At 39.9% G+C, this 21,372-nt stretch overlaps 2 protein-coding genes across 7 annotated transcripts; one reads left to right on the plus strand and one right to left on the minus strand.

Moving 5' to 3' along the window:
• The first annotated feature begins 9,550 nt into the window (after positions 1–9,550).
• smim29 (small integral membrane protein 29) lies at positions 9,551–13,882 on the plus strand. Of its 4 annotated transcripts, none has more exons than XM_056385495.1 (5): positions 9,551–9,631; positions 10,175–10,479; positions 10,621–10,646; positions 10,776–10,881; positions 12,214–13,882. In XM_056385495.1, the coding sequence occupies exons 2-5, from the start codon at positions 10,372–10,374 to the stop codon at positions 12,280–12,282; spliced, it is 309 nt and encodes a 102-aa protein (XP_056241470.1). In that variant the 5' UTR covers positions 9,551–9,631; positions 10,175–10,371; the 3' UTR covers positions 12,283–13,882. The 4 variants fall into 4 exon arrangements, with proteins under 4 accessions (XP_056241470.1, XP_056241471.1, XP_056241469.1 ...); XM_056385496.1 differs by having other exon boundaries at positions 9,551–9,627; XM_056385494.1 differs by lacking the exon at positions 9,551–9,631 and adding an exon at positions 9,644–9,853.
• A 1,235-nt stretch (positions 13,883–15,117) lies between these two features.
• On the minus strand, positions 15,118–20,709 carry hmga1a (high mobility group AT-hook 1a). 3 transcript variants are annotated; one of them, XM_056385499.1, is made up of 5 exons: positions 20,655–20,709; positions 19,479–19,597; positions 18,378–18,458; positions 17,222–17,278; positions 15,118–16,360 (listed from the first exon to the last, which is right to left on the minus strand). In XM_056385499.1, the coding sequence occupies exons 2-5, from the start codon at positions 19,575–19,577 to the stop codon at positions 16,292–16,294; spliced, it is 306 nt and encodes a 101-aa protein (XP_056241474.1). In that variant the 5' UTR covers positions 19,578–19,597; positions 20,655–20,709; the 3' UTR covers positions 15,118–16,291. The 3 variants fall into 3 exon arrangements, with proteins under 3 accessions (XP_056241474.1, XP_056241475.1, XP_056241473.1); XM_056385500.1 differs by lacking the exon at positions 20,655–20,709 and adding an exon at positions 20,432–20,636 and having other exon boundaries at positions 19,494–19,597; XM_056385498.1 differs by lacking the exon at positions 20,655–20,709 and adding an exon at positions 20,432–20,586.
• Between the last annotated feature and the right edge of the window lie 663 nt (positions 20,710–21,372).

The following is a 21,372-nucleotide window of genomic DNA, read 5'->3' on the forward strand; positions in this document are numbered from 1 at the left end:
GTGGATCATATCTGGGTCTGTGGGAAACATTTTTCATTACAGTTAATAGACAATTTCTCAAACAAGAGTTTCTGTAATGGGGGGAGCCCCAAATGTGATTTCCACTTCCTAACCAATGAGGAGAGCGGATGGTAAGAGTAGGCGTTACACCTTTTCTTGTCAATCACGTCCACATTGCACTACACTGCAGGGGAGGGAGATGTGTTTTTGTCCTTTGGCTGCCTAACAGGCCTTTTGACTAACCAGCCACTGTTTCAAGTACATAACAGGAAGGTCTGCTCAAGTGATTGTTTATGTAGTTAGTACATTTTGTACAGCTTTTATTTACATGACAAAATATGACAATAAACACGCCAAAACCATTGTAAACAGAGTAGTGACTAAGCAACCAATAGGTGGGCAAGATAATACTAGACATGTTGTATGGAACATGATCTGAGGTCAAAGAGAAAGGTAGCGCTGAAATGTTCTTGAATCTGCGTTTTTGTGACTTTCTGGGTGACTGACTCATGTTTGGAAGCCCCGCGGTTGGATTAGCTGTGTTTGGTAGCTTGTCTGAACACATCATTAGTGGTGTTATGTTGGTACATCAATGTGAGAATTTCACCAACAATAAAATCACAAAGTAATGGTGTTTCATATATATGTTGATTTTGTTAATCGTAGGCGTAATCACCGCATCACAACCCATATGTCAAAGAAACAAATAAATCCTAATTTAAAAGTCTTAAAATAAATCATATGATGTATATATTTTAAAACCTTTCTTTACTGGCACAAGAACAGATGGCAAAGAAATTACATGTCGGAGGTTCTGAGCTCATGCTCACAGTACAGGCTCTTTCCATTACCCTTCCCTTTTTAGTGCACTTTGTATTAATGTACAAACAATGAGACATAAGACCATCTGCCTTCATGCTTTATGGATGGGTGCAATCATAACCCTTTGAAATTTCATCTGCCTGTAATCCAACATAGGAAATGATCTAATCTACCAGCTTCCTATGAAAAGAAAACACTTAAGTTAAGAATCAGCAAACATCTCTTTTGAATAAGGGAATATTGTTTGTTTGTTTCTGTTTTTTTGTCTTTTTCTTTTGCAGCACTGGTCCTTTCAACTCCCAGTCAAGCAAAGCGCCCTGCCAAAGCCACTCAATATCTGACACACACAGGGTGAAGAGTGGAGTTGTGTTGTTCTTTAGATGAGATATGTGGAGGAGAAAATGACTTAAATGTTTACTGTTGATCTCCCTGTACGTATGAAATGTTAGAAAAACCAGGGTGCAATCAATTTGTGGTCCACTGGCATATGGTTGATTTTGTTCTGCTGATTATCCTGAACTGACAGAAAATATTAAAAGTTTACATTGTAATATATCAACTGAAAATATAAGGCAGTTTTAAGTGATTATCCAAAATGTATATGGGCATGGGAAATCTTGTAAAGTCACAGGTATTTAGTGACATCTAGTGGCAATGGACTGACAGCACAAAACCATAACTGAACCTGCTGTAAACTCAGTGATGACTGAATGCAAAGCATTTTTCTTCTCTAATTGACAGCCAGAGTTTTAGGTCAATCCTCCATACTGGCACACGTGTTGTCACGATAATAAAAAAATGCTGGGCTTTTTTTCTCCACTACAATTATTAAATTAAGATGAATAAATGAACTGTAAATGAGCTTGTAAAGTATGATGCTTTGTTATTTGAAACAGTTCCACAGTAGACCCGTTAAAATTATTACAGGAGTCAATTAAATGTTCTGTAATTCTGTGCAGTAGACACCAGCATCTCAGAGAAAAAAGAAAAAAAGCTTTGTCAGCCATTAAAACGGCCACTAAACAAACAAGAAGCACAGCTGATGCTAAAATCCTCAACTCTACAGCAGAGATAAACATGTTTACAGCATGGTACAAAAAACTGTTTTGGTGTCGACAGCTACTTTCCCCCTTCATGACAACTTTAGGGTGGGTTAAATTTATATAACTCACTCGTTTAAATTTTATTAAGACTTAAAGGTCTCTTCAGAAACCTATGGGTGACGTCACATCTACGTCCATCTTTATTTACAGTCTATGGTTTGAACTAGCTCTGGGTACTTCTACTTTAGAAGATACTTTAAGTACATTACCCCGATTATACTTACAAACTTTAAATCTAGGACTTTTACTTGTATTGGTGTATTTTTACAGTCTGGTATTTGTACTCTTACTCGAGGATCTGAATATTTCCATCACTGGTTTTACCCCTGTACTGTACCTTATCTGTAGTTCTAATGTGACACTAATTTGAGGCCCATTGGAATCTAGACTGTTCCTACATGCATTATGACATCATATGGATATTCTACAGTATGCTCTACATCAGTGAGTGTTGAAATGCATCATTCTATTGTAAACTACTGCACAAGAAGCCTCCAGTCGATCAAAATCCAGAGAACTGGACTGGAGCTGAATGTGAGACACTCCGTAGCTGATACAGGTAAAGCCACTGTTTTGTTTTCTCTTTTATAACAATGTTTGTGAGGTTGAGTGGATCTGTAACTTGCAACCAAAAGTGGAAAGATGAGTGAAATATGCAACATTAGTATTCTAGTGTATGTTTATAATTGATGTTTTCTTTATCAAGCAAAAGGTCATGGGACAAGTAACAGCAGGTGTCTAATTGTAAATAACCTCTATAATTTCGGACAGTAAACTTAGATAGTTGTTAATTTTGAATTAAAACTGCACAAACATGAACTTGACAGGCTAAACTATTATAGACATTCATGTTACAGGCTGGTATTTAACTTTGTACAAGATGCTGTGTGATAGCAGGTCTGTTAACCCTGGTTAGCCTAATTAAAATAATTAAGTTGAGGCTTTCAAATACCACTAGAAACATTTATTAATGAGGCAGGAAAATATCAAATTATGTCAAGCAAGGTTTAGTTGACTTTTTAGTTGGAAAAACCTAAAATAAACTGTGGTAAGATGCAAAATGTAGTCTGTGTGGAAATGTGTATGAGGAGGTTTATAACATCCTAAACAGACTTTTAAAGCAGGTCACTTTAGCTCCACCTTTTGAATTTGAAGATTGTAATAATTTAGCTGCAGATGGATGCACTTATCGTATTAATATTCAAATAATGGCCACATTTTAAAAGTAAATCTAACTTGCTCTTAAGTTTTGTGTGTACCAGTTCACTAGCTAAGAATACATGTTAAAATGTTTCTTTTTAGCGTTTAACTGTTTGCGTACATGCGCTACTGCAAATAATATATTCACATGTTGCTTTCAGATATGGCTCATCAACCCCCGATAAGCACAATCTCACAAAACTATAAGATGTTCAAAGTTTTGGGACAGGGCTGCTACGGACAAGTCATCAAATGTTTAAAACAGGACACTGATGAGACCGTGGCTGTGAAGGTCTTAAAACAAAGACATTCACAGTTAAAAATAATAAGAGAGGTGAGCTACAATTTAATGGTCACAATTACTAAAAACATTGTCTGACTTTGATTACATAGCCATTTAACACTTGTCATTTACCTGCAGATTGTCATACTGGAAAAGCTAAAATGTTTGGACCCTGGTAAGTCTAACATCGTCAAATGCCATGAATGGTTCCACAGGATGGACCGGACCTTCATGGTGTTTGAATTTCTGGATATGAGCCTCTTTGATTACATGTGCAAGAGGAAATGGGCTCCTCTGCCTCTGAATGCTACAAGGATCATTGTCAAAGATGTAAGGCTACAGTACCAGATAGAAAAGTAGAATTTAAGTTTATCAGTTTTTCATGGGACATCCTTCATTGTGTTTGGATGACTTTCCTTGCAGGTGGCCACAGCATTAAATGCACTGAATGGTGTCGGACTGATCCATGCAGATTTGAAACTGGATAACATCATGCTGGTGGACCATCAGCAGCAGCCATTCAGGGTGAGGCTCATTGACTTTGGCCTCACTCTTCAAACATTTGAAGCAAGACCAGGTCTAGTTGTTCAGCCCCTTTGGCAGAGGTGAGACCGAGAGACATTTTCATTAGAATTGCTTAGGTTAAAGTTTCCTGTCAGTTATTATTATCGGCAAACACTTCTCTGCTGGAAGACAAGAAGTCCCACCACATTTCTGGGTTAGCTTCTGTGCGACTAAATTTAAAAATGTCCCATTTTCTGACTCCTAAAAAAAACTGAAACATGATACCCGGGTCGAAGCTATTGATGTGCCACAAAAATGTATTTGTTTCATGCTAAAAAAATAATTGTCATATCTTCGTGGTTAACACAATAATGTGGTCAAATTTGAGGGAAGAAACATAGTTCCAAGGTTTGTTGAACAGAGGCTAACTTGAAAAGCTCTCTATATATGTGAGGGAAGTGATCTCCATTTTGTCTATTGCTGTTCTTCTACACTCAGGTCTCCCGAAATCCTCTTTGGCCTCAAGTTTACTGAGGCCATCGACATCTGGTCCTTTGGCACAATCATGGCCGAGATGCTCGTTGGCTTTCCGCTTTTCCCAGGGAAACACGAATATGATGTGGTCAGTACTATCGCTGGTTCATGTCTACACTGCTCTTAATATATGTAGTAATATTCTTCTGACACATGCTAATCTTGAAAAGGGCACTTTTCAATACTATGGCTTCTCTGAGAGCAGCCACACAAAAAAGTGCGAACAAGACAAAGACTCTACAGCCATGCTGTCTGTCTTGCGAATTCTCGTGTGATCCTAAGCCGCTGTGAGACTGTATACAGTAAAAATTACTATTGATGGTTATGTGATTATGTGATTATTCCTTCTTATATGATTAAAAAAACATATAGGTAACAACTTAAATATCTATTTTTGTGTATTATGTCCATAAAAGGGCACACCAATACAACAAGAGACATAGCTGCTTGCATAGGTGCTCATCTGGGTGCATATTTTTCAGATGTCCCCTCAGGTCGCTCATGCTGGAATGCTGCTGCAGTATTGCTGCTTTTTTTCGTGATCAAATAGTAATTTTCTCAATCAAATGTCTTTTTTTAGTTGTTGTTGTTATTGTTTTTGTTTTGGTTTTTTTTTACAATTCAAGCATATATTCAAATGTAGAATATTCAATCACAGAAAAACTTAGGCACAGTGGTGCTTTGAGTTAAATGCTAAAATGCTCACAATAACAATGCTTACATGCCGATATTAAGCAGATATGAAGTTAATGTGTTGACCCTCTTAGTTTACCGCATTAGCATGCTAATATGGTAAACTGCCAGCTGAGCCTGATAGGAGTATTATTAGTTTTTGTAAGTAAGGGCAACATGAATGTGTGTGCCACTTTTTTATGGCAATCCACTCAGTAGTTGTTGGGACCTTTCACTCAAAGCCACAAATGTGAATCTTTTGTCACGCTAAGGGAAAAGTCAGATGATTGCCAACATTAGTAGGATTCAGCCTCTGGGTATCTTGAATGTCTATACTAAATTACACAGCTGTCCATCAGATAGTTGTTGAGGTATTTTAGTCTGGACCTTGGTGGTAGAACAACCGCCGTCCATAGAGCCATGATAATGTATTTTCTTTCCAGCTGCGTTTCATCATCGACATCCTGGGTGAACCTCCTGAGAAACTTCTGAATAAAGGGACTAAAACACAGCTGTTCTACCACAGACGTCACAAATACTGTTTATTCAGTCACTGGAAATTCAAGGTATAGTACCAAACCTTTGACAGTATGGGCCAAACATGAAATTTCCTTTATTAGATCATTTATTTTTCGTAAGAAAGAGTTAACTCTGATCAGCAGATACCTGAAGTGGATTTTGTATTATAGATGCCAGTGGAGTATTACACTGAAACAGGCATCAAGCCGGTGGAAACGAGGAGACACCGACTCTCATCTCTGGATGACCTGGAAACGGTTGGTTGTCAAATACATGCTGTCTGCTGATGAGCCCACAAATTAGTCTCTTTTCTTGAGTTATTTTGGTTTAATGTAATGTTTAACCAATTCTAATTTTAGATGAACCTGTACCAAGAAAACAGCACAGAAACTGCTGGTCGGAGTGCTAGTGTTGAGCTGTTGAAGGAAATGCTTCAGATGAATCCACAGAAAAGGATAACACCGAGTAAAGTCCTGGCCCATCCATTCATAACAGGGAGCCACCTCAGTCCAAGCAACAGTTCTGAGTAAGTGTGTCTAAATGAATGCTGTGCCCGAGTCTGTATAGAAGATCTTCTTGGCACACAGGTTATGAGAGAACGGTCAGCATTATAGTTAACTTTACTGGCTCATACAATGTGTAGTGTGTAGGTTTTTCCCTCAGGAGAGGCAAAAGTGAGTAAGAACTGGACTTACATTCATCAGATAGCACGAAACTTAAGTCCAATTGAATCATATTGCTCTGTACCAGCTGTTCGCCGCTCACATGTTCATCAAATCAACTTAAAGGTGATGATGATATTTCAGTGTTGTGGTCATGAATTGTTTGCGCTGCCCCCAGGTGGCCAAAAAAAGTGCTTCTTTATACTTCTACTTCACTACAGTTCTGAGCGAAATATTATATGTTTTACTCCACTGCATGTATTTGGCAGGTATAGCTAATTGTTACTGAGCAAATTATGATTTTACATATAAAGCATATGGCGAGACTTTAAAATATGATGCATCGTTATGCACAAATTTATGTAAAATTGTTGAAACTTGCTCTTGTTCTTCCAACATTGTAAATAATATGATTGCAAAATACTCACAGGGTGCATTTTCCCGCTTGGACTAGGAGTACTTTTACTTTCGACACTTTAAGTACATTTTGCAGACACTACTATCTCTGTGCTGCTTTTATAGCAAGAAAAATAACCATTAAACATGATTTTTTATTCAACTTGTGACTTGCCTTATTTTTTTATCATTACCAGAAGAAGAGAAAGGCTAGTAGTATTGTTATGCCACATGACTTTTGCGACTTTTCTCTGTTACTTCAGTTCAAGTAAGGTCACACTTTCAACTATTAACATTAGCCTCTTGAATGCAACAACAAGACAGTAGTCCTACAAGCACAAAACACACACACCTGGTACAATATGTGAGAAATGGCAAGTACTGGTAACACTAACCAACTAACACACAATTAAATTTGCTACTGCAAGTAGTGAGAAATAGGCTCTTTCATATAGTCAAACCACAGATGGGCAGCACGTATAAAGACCTTGGCAGCTCCCTCTCAATCAGCTGTAATAGTATGAAATTCTTGTTATTTGCCAGTAAAATACAACACATTAGACATAAGTGACAAAGGTGAAGCTCATTCATCACGCTGCTCCTACAAAACCTCTCAGTCATTCTGGTTTTGCTTCTGCCATGGGTCTGCGCCTACATCGCAAGATGATGTTGCCCAGAAACCTGTCTAATACTGCTTTAAATGAGTGTAGGTGTTATCAATAAAAGAAACAGCAGGTTGAAGACATGCCCAATAGATCCAGACCCTTGCCCTTAGAAAGATAATGTCGGTGCTTCTCTCTTTCATCTGTATGTGTGTGTGTGTTTGTGTTTGTGTGTGTGTGTGTGTGTGTGTGTGTGTGTGTTTGTGTAGTCCCCAGGCTGTGCAGAAGAAGATGACCAACAGTTTTAAGGCTAATGATAAAGACCTCAAATTGGAGTCCAGCACTGACCATATCAAAACAAAGCCAGCATACCGTGACACTATCAGCACACCACTGGTTCATTCAAACAGCGCTGTTGAAGCTCCTGACTCCGCTTTGAACCAAGCCTACGGCAGCATAAGTTCCTTTCACGCACCTGGTAGGAAATATTCACCTCAGCTTGAATTGTCATGTCGTTCCACTCTCCGTTGGCTAAAGCGCTGACTATACTTTTGATGTGCAGAGAGCAGTGAGCCTAAGACGAAGAAAAAGAAAAAAATCAAAGGACACTTCTCCACCTTGAAGAGGAAATTTTCCTCCTGCTGCTATATGTCTGAGGATGACGATAAGCGAAATATGTCCTGAATTTAAATGCTGGTTCTGGTCTCTGGTGCCACAGATCTATTACATGGGTATTACTGTAACTATCAAGCCTGTTTATTGTATTACATTTTCCAGTTGCAAATAGCAAATAAAACAAACTTCAGAGTAGTCATTTGTACATTATTTTGTTTTTGTTCAACCTGTACTGTGGTCGACCAACACAGGTGTTTTCTGCTATTTTGGCTGACTGAATCTCAAGCTAATTTTGGAAAAATGGGTGGTGTGTCTCAAACTGAATATACCCAAAATAATGCTAAGGTTTAAGCTATCCAGAGTTGTCTGTCTGCAGTGAAAAGAAGCCTAATTATCAATTAAAATTAGTGGATTTCAAAGGAATTCAATCGGCATTCGTCATTCATCTTTCAGACAGTAGAGATACAATGATGGATGAGGTCTTTTTTTCCAACTTTGGCTATTCCAGTTTGTGGTGTACCTTAGGAAAAGTGGCCAAAAGCAAACAGGCAACAACAGGCCTCTGGCAAGCCTCAGGCCAAACCTTAAATTTTTTCATCCCAGCAGTGTCAAGGATCTCAGCTGGTAAAGACCTGCTACCTGACTTGTCTCTGACCTCTAATCAAACAGAGCTGACCGCTGGCTAGAAAGTGCAGGATGCTAGCAGGATACCGTAGAGGTCACACAATGACAGTGGTAGAAGAGGAAATAGTCAGATCATTTACTTAAGTTAAAGCAGAAATGGCCTGTGTAGAAATACAAGTCAACATAAAAAACATACAAACATACTGTTATGTTGAATAAACTATTTATAGTAGTGCCCCAGGACATTTCCCAAAAAGTGTTCCACTTTTGCGGAGCCCACCCTGTGAGGATGTCATGTTTTTCTTTGTCAAACATAGACTAATGCAGGTCAGAAAAACAAAAAACAAATGTATCACCTTTGTCTGTGGGAAATTATAACGGGCATTTTCACTACTTTCTTACAAAGCAATTGATCTATTAATCGCAATAATAAGCGGCATAATGGGGAATGGTTGTTAGTTGCAGCCCTAGATGAAATGCATGTGAGGGGGAATATTTTGTGCATTTTTGTACAGAGGCTAATTGCATTCACACAAAAAACGTGAGCTTATCTTGTAATTATTACTTTACTACTAACTATTTCACATTTACTAGATATAGGAAAACTACTGCGACAAAAATAGGCGCGTTTCAATACTTACCTGAGAATAATCGGGTTTTTAAGATTCCCTCAGTATCAAAGCATTTCACTCGCAGTTGTCAGGACATCCAATGGTATATAGCAACTAGAAACCGTTAATGGCTAATTCGGCGTTGTTAATTTCCCAAAATGTAAACAAATGTAGACTAAAAAATTGGGCTCATGTAGCTTAACTCACTGTATCTATGGAAGCATTATACTCGTTAGAAAAGTTTACATCTGTTCACACAAGTGAGGACTTTTACGGTTTAATTGTGAGATCGTAGGTCATTGTGAGAAAATGTCTCAATTTTCTTTATGTGAATGCAATGCGCTTCCGTAGTTTTGTGTGGTTATTGACCGAAGCTCTTACTCTGAAGGATTCAGACAGGAAGTGCTGCTGCTGATAGACAAACTGCTTGTGAACCGCAACAGTAACGTTGGTGGAAATAGGGGCATTGCAAGTCGCACAGTGGGTGAGAATTTACTGGAATTGACTACAAACAGGTTTACTGTAGCTCGTTAGAAATCAGCGTCGTTGTGATGCAGGGGGCTTGCTTCAGCTTGTGTTTGCATTAAAACAACTTGTCAGGTGCGGTGTCATCTACCGGTGCAGCTAACGGTAGCTATGTTTATATAGCTAGAAACGCTGGGTCATTGGTTCATAGCCTTTATGTCTATGTAGGGCCTTCAAATAGGTAGGTTCATCGACAGCAGTGGGTAAGTTATGTTTTAGTTCAGGTGGTTTGCAGTTACACGAGCAGATAACAGCAAATACAAGAAAACCAACTGACCTCATCAAGAGAAGTGGCTCGTACAGGACTTGCTAACGAGACGTAATTGTGCATTATATTGAATTGGTCCATTTGAATGTTTGAAACTTGTTACATGTTTGCCAGCTTACCAGTCAAATAAGCAACTTGATAGGATACCTTTCCCCCGCGTTATCTGCCACTATGCTACAACTTCCTTGATATGCTTCTAACTGTGCAAATTCTTTTCATTTCGTGTTCTCTCAGATTTCTCGCTGATTAGGGAGGTCAGTGATACCATGTGGAAGTCACATGAACGACAAGGATGAGGCATAAACAACAAAGGCGCAGTTTGAGGAGACAGCCACTGCACAGTGTCTGCCACAGGGAGGGGGTTAGCCGCTTGTAAAGGCCTTGCACGGGCAGCCCCCCGTGTGTCCCCCCCCCATTCCTGAACATATGCAATGAACAGCACTACTCAGCCCCCTCCCATCATTGATGGGGATGTGGCAGTCAGCTATGTGTTGGTGCCATTTTTCCTCATCACCATTATTGGAATAGCTGCAGCTGTGGTAAGTTGTTGGGTTGGATGGCATAGGACGACTTGCTGAAAAAGATTCAGTGGTAATAATACCATTGACTTATGGCAGAAATTTGTCACTGTGCCTACTTATACACAATTTATGTAAAACTGATAATTTGATCTGTTTCAGGTCATGTATATCCGCAAGAAAAGGAGGTAACACTTTTAATCTATATTGATTTCATGGCACTGGCAATGTTTATTTGATAAATTTGGTTGCTTCACTTCTGTGTGTCAGTGTGATTTATTAAATCACTGTTTGATTTCTTGAATTTTGTCCCTCAGAATTGACAGACTCCGTCATCAGCTGTTGCCAGTTTACACATATGATCCTTCAGAGGAACTTAATGAAGCTGAACAAGAAATGTTGTGGAGAGAAGAGGACACACGGGTATGATGCGCCATTGGTTTTCAAACTTTTTGTTATGTTCTCCGGGACATTCTTACCTGTGGGAAAGTTTGCTCGTATGAAATCAGATGGAGATGGCAAGATCATTATTTAGATTTTTTTTTTCTTCTAGGTCAAGTTAATATGAAAAAATTATATTTGCAGTTGTATAGGCTTGGGTTAAGCAGGCTAGATCTCACTCTAACTGACAACATTTTCCACAAAGATGGAGTAAAGACATGTCTACTGATGCCTTGTGTTGTTACACTGTGTTGTTTTACTGTGTTTTTGACCTTGGTTGCATAATTCACTCTTAACGGAACAGTAGTTCCCCAATTGCTCAGTCTCTTCCTCTTCCACATAAAAACATAACTGTAAATAATAGTAGTAGTAGTAGTAGTAGATGAAAGGCTGCACTACTGAATGTCCGTGCAAGCCTCAAGTCCCTCACAATCGCAGTGAGTGGCTAGTTTTAGGATCTCGTCTCTGATTAGTTGTTTTCTCTGCATAATAGAAACTTTTCTTTCCATGGTATTAGTACTCATGGTACTGTAGTTTAGAAATAGAAATAGATGGTTATGGCTAGAAAAACACTGAAATTAAATTATTGGCCTGGTTATTTCCAGTAAAAAATTATGCACTGAGCCGTGAGAAACACTAGGTGGCAGTATTTACCATGGGCAAAGTTACACTTTAAATTTTACTCCACAGTTGAGAAAATGTTAAATAGGAAAAACAATGTCATCATGTAAAATTCTGTATTGGTTTAAGAGGCTATTATTAAAGGGTCAGTTTTTCCAAATCGCACCAATACTACTAGATGGTGAGAGCGTTTGGTTTTATCTACTGAGGCTTTGTGATATCTGGAGGAAGTGAATTAAATTTAGTTTGTGGTGCTTAAAAAAACTCTAAAGCAATCTCTGATATTAAGGATAATCCACAGAATACGCTGTCGGGACTTTTCACTTCATCGGGACTATTTCTTTGGTAGAAAGTAGTTCTAATAATAAAAACTGTTCATAGTGAGGTCTGTGGATTGATCTCCTCAATAACCAGGAAATGGTCTCTGGAAAGAAGAGTTGCCTTAGAGTTTTGTTTCTTTGTTTGTTTGGAAAATGAGAAATGAAGGTTGAGAGGCCATGATGATGAATCAACATCATGGTTTTATACCAGTGGGAATAAGTGCGGAAATATCTGTTTGAGTGATTTGGGTGAACTGACTGTTTATTATATTGCAACAGCTTCACACATTCTCATTGAAAACCATATTAGACTTGCGGTTTTAAAAATTACTGCGCTAAACTAAACTGTGCACTTTGCATTTTGTGTCCTCAGATTGTTCAAGGTTGGGCCAGAAGTTATCAACAGCGTCGCCCTCTTCTGGCCAAAGACGTTAACGCATGATGGTTGTAAACCATGGGCATCGAACGCTGTCAGCAAGATCAGTCATTTATAGAGTCATGCACAAGTCTTTTACTGTTTTTCTTTACTATCGTTTGGCATCCATCAGCAACAGTCAGCATATTTCTTTTTATGTACAGGATGACTGTTCATTTGTGAGGTTCTGATGCCAATCCTGTGTGCCTAACAGACGCAGTACCTTTAAACTTATTTATTTGAAATTATTTATTCAGACTTTGTTTTACTGTGGTATGCGGTGACATAACTCAAAGTTAAGAAAGGTGGAACATATCTAAGGTTCAGGTTCCTGGAGGTGTACTTTGTTGTTTACATTTATGGTGTTGTGGGCGACATGTGGCAAGCAGTTATATTCCTGTGGGTTGAAGTAGGCATTTGTACTGACTATAATCTGGGGGTTGAGGTAAGAGTATGAATGTTCTGCACTAGCTGAAAATCATCACTCCTGCTGTGACGTGGTCTATGATCAATGCCTGGACAGGTTGTTGTGTAGAGGTCGTTTCCATTGCATTAAAAACAAATATGGCTTCTTTGATGAAATTACATTAGTGTTCAACACTAACACAGCAGTACCACTTCCAAAAAGAGTGTAACTTCAAAGCTTTATACTGATAAAGGTAGAATTGGCTGTTAAAATTAGGTTTGAGAAGAATTAGGTTGACATTTTCTGTTTCATTTTGAGTCAAAAGGTTGAACACACCCACTTTGGTTTTAATTTTCTCACAGAGCTTCACTAGCTGCCCGACGATCTGGATCTTTTTGTGGTTTAGCCAAATCCTATGACTCTTGTCAAAGGCATGAAAAGCCAGATATGAAAGTAAATAACACCAACATCCTCTCACTCCCAAAATGAGTTGTGACTAGTGCCCAAAATATGTCCTGTCTACAAGGCATGGCACCAGCACACATTTACCTCCAGCAGAAGAATCTGCTCAGATGAATGCCATAGGTCTGACTGTATAAAGCACTCAGGAAACCTCACTTTTTTTTCTCCTTGATGAATTGTAACCTTTCCTGACCTTTATACACTTGCATTTTGAATGTAAACTGAGAACAATAGAGCCGTTCAACTGTCCTTGCAGGGGAATAACCCTCCACTCAGTAATTAATGTATTGTAATGGACAGCTAATGCTCAAAACATGTGATGTTATCATCTAAGGTGCTTCAGAAGGAGAATGAGTTTATATGTAGGAGATGATTCTGTGGTCACTTCTGGACTTGAAAACATCTTTACCCCAGAACATGCTCCTCAGTCATTTTTACATCTGATAATTTTCTATGCATTTATCTAGACTGCTTTTTTCACGTTTAAAAAAAAAAAAAAAAAAAAATGAAATGGGCCATTCACACTTTAAACTTTACAAATGTTTGATCATATGACATTCATTCTTCACACTGGTGAACTTTTCATGGAGGGCTCTGATTTCAGGTTGCACTTGAGAATTCAAAGAACTACTGATGGAAATTTTAATGGCTGCACTGTTATGAAGTTTTACTTTTCAGATTGTTGTACTATTGTTGCTTTGGGAGAATGGATAAGGCTGATTGAAATGTTGAAGATGTAAATAAAGTAATTTAACTTTGTCTTTGTACCGTAATTGTCATTTGCTTTAGCCAAGTCATCCTTGCTATATTACGATTCAACATCAACCCGTGTGTTTTCTTGAGCCTTTGGGCAGATACTTTTAAAACAGTATGGATGCATGCCAGACAAAGTGACAAAGAAAATTCTCTTTATTGACCATTTCTGATACAAATTGTTGTAGGGCACCATAGAAATATAGACATTGTACATTTATATACGGTGTACATTAAAAAGAATGATCCCATCCTATTGAGTTTACAGTATATAAATGAACGGATGCAAGATGTTGGTATGTAGAATGACACTGATATTGTCAAGAGTAATAGGAGGATGCTGAGAGAGAGAGAGAAAAAAAAAAAAAAAAAAATACATGAAATGACCATTGTATGACCATTGTATGAGTATGGCGAGGGCGGCTGTGTGTGGTAGTGCCAAACACACGGTGGCCAACAGAACAGTTAAGTGGAAAGAGCGCCCAGTCTATCACAAACACACAAACATTTGTCCATGAAAATCTGAACCAACATTTCAGTGCACCAGAAGATTTTTTTAAATTTTTTTTTAAAAAGGATAAAAACACACCTGCTAATCTACCACAGTCAGCGAACACAGTTGTCAAGCTGACAGGTCTCCCTGACTTGCTTCACACATTTAAAACAACCTGTCTGCAAGCTCCGGTTATGAATGAGCCAAGACGTGTTGCGTATGCATACAACCACACACTTGACATCTTAGATACCTTATTACAGTCAGGTTAAAAAAAAAAAATCAAATAAAAAAAATCAAATAAAAAAAAAAAAAAAAAAATTACACAAACTTTGTAATAACGACATCTTTCCATCTCATGCCAGAGGTTACATTTAAAACAACAGAAAACCAGTTAAATGCAATTATATGGTAAAGTAAGCTGTTGAGTGAGGTATGAAATCCCAGGCCTTGTATTGCCTGTTTGCAGTTTTCCGGGTTTCGTAACTGAGGTTGTAGCAGCTTAGGTGTGTGGAAAAACCCAGTTAAGTGGACTGTGACCGCGGGTTCCCTGACACTTAGAAGTACACACAAACATCTTTTTTTTCCTGTAGCAGACGTCATAAAACACACATCTTCAAAAAGACTAAGAAAAAGTATATTACTGTACTAAGTGATGACAGAAGGACCAAGCCAGGTGAAGTAGTGAGAGCGAGATGGAATGGGGGAAAAAAAACAAAACAAAAAAAAAAAAAAGAAAGAAAAAAAAAAAACAAAACAAAACAAAAAAAAAACATACAGCCCTGTTGGATAGTAGTGCCAACTATCCTCTATTACAATCAAACTCCTTGTTTGACCAATTGCAGTTTGCCTTAACGAGTGATTGAGTGAGCGCTTAGAAACTGAGGACCATGTGAAGACGAAGACACCAATGTAACAGCATTTGTAAAAGCTCCCTGAAGAAATGACACTGATGCTCTCAGCCTAGAACTCTGCCAACCTTATCCTTAAAAACACACATTATACCAAAAAGATTTGAGTTTATTATAACATGAAAAGCAGCACACTCATGTTTTTTTTCGTTGTTTTTTTTAAATGGTATGTAACCCGAAGGAACAAAACAGTAAGTCTGGTCAGACTATTCTGATTACTAAGGATACACTTGACATCTCCCCACTACACACTCAGGACTCAGAAGGAAGTTTGAGAAGCATAACTAAGTCTACTCTGTCTTACAGGAGGGGAGGGGGAAGCTGGTACAGATGACTCTGCTTTATTGGTGAGGCGAGGTGAAATCAGTTATGCAGATTAGACATAGGAAGGAAAAAGAAAAAAAACAAAAAACGATCACTTCTACCATCAGTTACCTATTCTCATCCTATATGCTGAAGCTCAACTCCATCTAGAATACAATGCAAAAGGATAGGTTAACCACTTCACACGAACACACAAAATGACCCCCCCCCCAAAAAAAAAGGAGAAAAAAAAAGGGAGGAAAAAAAAAAAAGCAAGTATAGGTAAAATTCACCTTTGTCCAGTACAAAACATGGAGAAAACTCTATATGCCCTACCATCTCAGATGCGGGTACAACAAATAAGTAACATTAAGCAGAGGAAATGTCCTACAAACCATCTTTAGGGGAAAAACGGAAACGTCCGGGCTCCTTGGAGCACACCTTTTGTCCAGTATAAAAGACTTGTGATTACATGACATGTAGAGAAAAGGGCTGTTACCTTTCATGTAATTCTTAGATCTATGCTTGAGCAAGGTCCATCGTTCTATCCAGTGCTGCTGCATGATATATGTACTGTGTTAACCCTCCTTCTGGCAAAGAGGGCTTTGTCGTGAACAGTGGTCATGTGGTGGCACTGGTGTTGGAGATACAGCCCAGTTCTGGTTAACAGTAAGTCAGTATGTTGAGTGAGGTAGCATGCGTTGTGAATTACTGGTCCTCTTCCTCCTCCTCCTCCTCCTCCTCCGATGATTCCTGGGACGCCTTTTCTTCCTTCTCCTGCGACAGAAGAAAAACAGTGAGGCCTCAACTACAACCAAAGGAAAATGCTCAGGTGCCATCAATGTTCAGCAACTGTAGCTGCCTGTGATTCATGTCTCAACATGACTGTTTTTGCTTTTAATAACTCAATCCAACATGAAAACAATAAACGTTATTATAAATATTTTTGATAAACCACTGTGGCATGAAGAAAACCCAGGGGAAGGGTGAGACATTGGTAGTGAAAAGTGATTCATAAGGAGTGGTGAGTCACGATGAGGCATCCTGCTTTTTGCTCTCTTGCCTTTCCTCCTCACACTCACTACTGCTGCCAAAGATGTTCATTCATAAAAATGAGAGGGCTAGTTAGGAGGGTAACTTTGGGTCATTCCTTTCTGTGACTAATGCAATCCAGACTTCTTTCAGAGTACGCCCTAACCACTCATGCACATGACAGAATGTTACTACAAGACCACAAGTTCTTCCTAGATTAAATGCATGCTTTTTGACCGGGTAGAATATGGTCTGGCAACTCATTTTGCACAGTTACAAAAAAAAATGTAGGAAATATAATAATAAAAATGCCCACAACACTGGATTAAGAACAATCTCAGGGGAGGGAATTGTCATGCAGGTACAGATTTGCCTTTGAACACGACCAGGAAGAGACAGAGAGAAGAGGGCTGCTCTAAATGAACACACGAGAACCAAAATAGCTGTGATGAGTAAAAATGACTCGTCTGAGAGGAAGGAGGCAGGCAGGGGAAAATTAGGAAAATGCAATTTCGCCCTGCAGACAGTCATACCAATCATAATTCAATTGGAAGAGGAATGGTTTAACAAATGTGATCACTGTTTGTCCAAGGATTCTTATCTTACCTCCTTCTTAGGTCTTCCCCTGCGTTTTCCCCCTGCAGATGGGGGTGCTGTTGCCTTCTGTGAAAGAAAACAGTACAAACTTAATGGGGAGATGGGGTGGGGCCGACAATGCATTTTGCTGTGATGTTCATGCTCAGTGACCTGCTGATTTGCTCAGTTAAAGCCAAGACTTTTTGGGAGAAAAAAAAAAGAAAAAAAAGAAAGAAAAAAAAAAAAGAAAAAAAAAAAGGGGGGAAACAGTGCAAAAACCTGTGGTATAAACAATCCATATAGAGCTCTGCCTCTAGCTGCCTGCAGATGGCAGTACTACCTCTGCAATGAGACAGATGGAAAGGGGGCATTGGGTTCATTGGCTATTATCTGGAAGGCCGACAGGAACTGCACACAGGGCACTCCAGTTCGCTGGCCACCTGGTCTGAGGCTCAGAGACAGCTGGTGGAACTGAGCAGAGACACAAACCCTCTACAGCTCAGCCCTCGCTGCTAAACCTATATCATACATGTATGCACGTTCTACTCTCCCTCTCTCCTTCTCCCTTTCCCATACATAGCAGTGAAGACAGAGCGCACGGGGGAGCTGCAGGGTTGGGGCGAGGGAGAAAATCAGTTGTTGCTATGGAGACGACAGGCAGAGAAGAACTAGGGCTGTGTGCTGGGTGGGGGCGGAGGGGTGCTTAGTGTCAGCTTGGAAACAGTCTTGCGGCCTCTGCACCTGCACCGCACTGTGCATGACAAGCTGCAGGAAGCTGGAGGACAGGAAGTACAGACTGAGCATCACTCAAAAAAAAAATAAAAAAAAAGTAAGGCAGTAAACCAAAGCCTTTACAATGGGAAACCCTAGCCAGGCTATTTCTGACACCAGGAGGGGAAGCAGCTCCATTGCAGCCAACCAATATATCATAAGTAACAGCAGGACATCCTTTTAAGAGGATGAGGTTAGCTACCGTTAAAATGTTCATCAGCCAAAGAGAATCTGGGGTTAGACAAAAGGAAGCGCTCGCAAAAGATGGGACGAAGAATCCATGTGCAGTGTCATTGTGAAGCTGTTTCAGTCTTACTTGGCACTGCCGTCATCCGGTTCAGGATGCATGTTAGCTTCTGCTGAAATCATGATTTGTCAGCATGCGAAAACATGCCTGCAGACAGCATTGACTTACTTTGCCCTTGCCGGTTGTCTTGTTTTTGCTGCCCTTCGGCCGTCCTCTGGGCCTCTTTGGAGTAGGGGACCCACTTGGTTCCTGACAATCAAGACAGTCAAAATAAAAGTTAGCATACCACAGTAATATCTAATATTTTTAGTATTTCCACTTAATTTGAAAATAATATGGGCATGGATACACATGCAAGACTCCAATGGACATAAAGCTCACTTCTCAAGGTCAGTACAACTGAACTGACATGTACTTTAAAGAGCTGACAGGAGGTTGGAGCCACAGGTTGCTAAGGTCTGACATAGAAACAAACTGAAACTACATGAAATGTCCATAAAGACAAATATAAACATCATATCATAAGAAGTACTGACTGAAACATGTCAAGCAGCCACACCACGGTGTAAAAAGGGGAATATCTGAGTCAAAATTTAGGGGATTACCACCAACTCAAAAATACAAGGTGAATTCAGTCTGAGAGGATACATCCCATTCATATGCTAATTTGTGGTTGTAAGCTGTGTCATGGCAGCATCATCTCACATTGCATTTCTAGCACGTTTACAACTGCAGCTCATAGCAACCAAGCAATTCAATACTAAAAGCACACCGCGCTGAGTGACAGCTATATGAGCCAGTCTGTGCCCAGACGTCATCCATTACATGTCAAGCAGAGGTGTGTTGTGAAAGAGTGGGGGGTTAAAACCGGTTTAAAGGCATTGGGTTACAGGTTGCTTACAAACCGGGTGAGAGACACAGGAAGTTTGTTGTAGCCGTCTACACTTACACCGATAAGGGGTGAGCAAACGGTCACAAGGCCTTGTTGCAGGCATATCTTGATTCTTGATTTCACTCAGGGCTTGGTAGACTAGCAAGGGGCTTATGACATGGATATGCATGAGCACCTGAGCTGCAATAATATCTACCTGAGCATCAGCTGGAACAGATGTGGGCAACCAGTGTGTGTTGTCTGTCTGGTTTTACACCTCAGTCCCTCCCTCCCTTTCAGCATAGGTCTATTCTTAGTGTGTTTGAAGTGATATTCTAATACAGACATGCAAACCTGATTGGCACAGTTTGACAAGGAATAAAATTGGCACTACTTACTTCAGAGGTTTTTACCTGGGGCTGCTTGCGGGGTCTTCCACGCCCCCTCTTCTCTGTTGCCTCCTTCTCTTTTGGTGAGACTGTCCCCTTGTCGCTCATGTTTGCTTAGCTTTTCAGACCTACAAAAAATAAATCACACCGGTCAGGTTTGCTGCAAGGCAAGGCGTCGAGTTCAATCACACACACACACACACACACACACACACACACACACACACACACACACACACACAGGGCACAGAAAATATTCAGGCTTTTAAACTCGCTGACCGCAACAACAAACCAAAAATGACCGGGCTAACCGCACACCGGTAACGCGTTTAACTCAATTAATCCGCGCTTATTTCCAGGTCTATTTCTGTCTCATCTGCGCTCCATTACACAGCCGACGGTGCCACACAATTAAGGGATTGACACCAAACCGGTTCGCGTGATATTGCTGGGACTCGGTAAGCGGTGGAGGCCGCACAAATCTACAAAACACTACTGAACCCGACGCTCCCTTCCCGTACCAACCATGTTTAGAGGCCCCGTTTGCTGTACTTGTTGTGGCCAGTAATCGGGCCTGCGCATGAAACTATCTCACAGCATGTCTGCACGCCGGGGCCATGGAGAGATATCTACCGACACACACATATGCACACACATACACACAATGGCTGGTGTGTGCTCGGTGGGATTTGCAGGCTAAAACCCTCGTCTGTACTGACGCTTGCGTTTTTTATTTCTTTCTTTTTTTTTTAAAGGAGGAAGAAAATACAAGCGAGAGAGGTGGTTGGGTTCATTTGCGGCGGCGAAAGCCCGGGCCAAGGCAACAAAAGACGGCTTCACATTTAAAGCATGCAGCCTCCTCTCAGCCGGAGCTCCAGCTCTGTAAAATGCATCAAAAATCGCTTCTGGGTTATCGAGCATGCAAAGTTTCCCTCGCTCACCGTCGCGTTTCTTGCACTCACCTTTATCGCTCGATTATAACCTCTGTTTCCTTTAAGGCTGGCTGGTTGTACCCGGTTAAAAGCCTTGCACCGATCTATAGGCTACAGCTTTTATTCGTCAGACAACACACAGCCCGCCCCTTTAAAATCCCAGCTCATGCAGCGACAAAAAACCCAGTTATGAATTAAAAAAGGAAGAGGACAGACTTTTAAAAGAAAAAAAAATATTAAAATATTTTTTTACCAGCAGGTTGAGAAGTTTATTCCAACGACGTCCTATAAATAGCACGTGTGTCTTCTCTCGTGTAGATAAAGTGAAAAAGGCGCCAGCCAGGAGGAGTTTTGGGGCAATTTAAAGAGCCGCCCTCATGGGAGCAGAACACTGGAGGGCGGAGATATGATAAATGGGCCACCAACAGTACTAGAGGAGCCCCCCCCCCCCGATCCTTTTTATTGTCCAGGTTCGATCCCAAAACACCGAACAGCATGTCTACAAGTTATAGAATACACATTCAGCAAATTAATGACAGTATTAATTGTGTCTCATATTGTATACATTTTCTCAACAGTACATATCACAGTATCCACAGTGATGGTGAGTGAACTATGACCTCCCCCAATGTAAACACAAGCCAGCTTTAAGCCAAAGAAGGTATTTCTTGTTGCTTTCCTCCTAAAATCTTCTACAGTGGTGGAAGAGATATTTGGATCCTTTACTCGAGTAAAAGTAGCGATGCCATAATGTAAAAATGCTTCATTGAGAAATGGATTTAAAATGTAAAAGTATGTAAATCAGCAAAATGTACTTAAGTACAGTATGTCAAAGCTGTACTTGAGTAGATGTTTTTAGTTACACCCCTGCATTGGTCGCCCATGCTGAAACAACTTCTTCATCTAGCAGAAGTGCTTTACTGATATTTTACTTAGACTACTTTAGAATATACCTTATTATACTATATACT

This window comes from Seriola aureovittata, chromosome 9 (assembly GCF_021018895.1).
Source record: "Seriola aureovittata isolate HTS-2021-v1 ecotype China chromosome 9, ASM2101889v1, whole genome shotgun sequence".
Lineage (NCBI taxonomy): Eukaryota > Metazoa > Chordata > Actinopteri > Carangiformes > Carangidae > Seriola > Seriola aureovittata.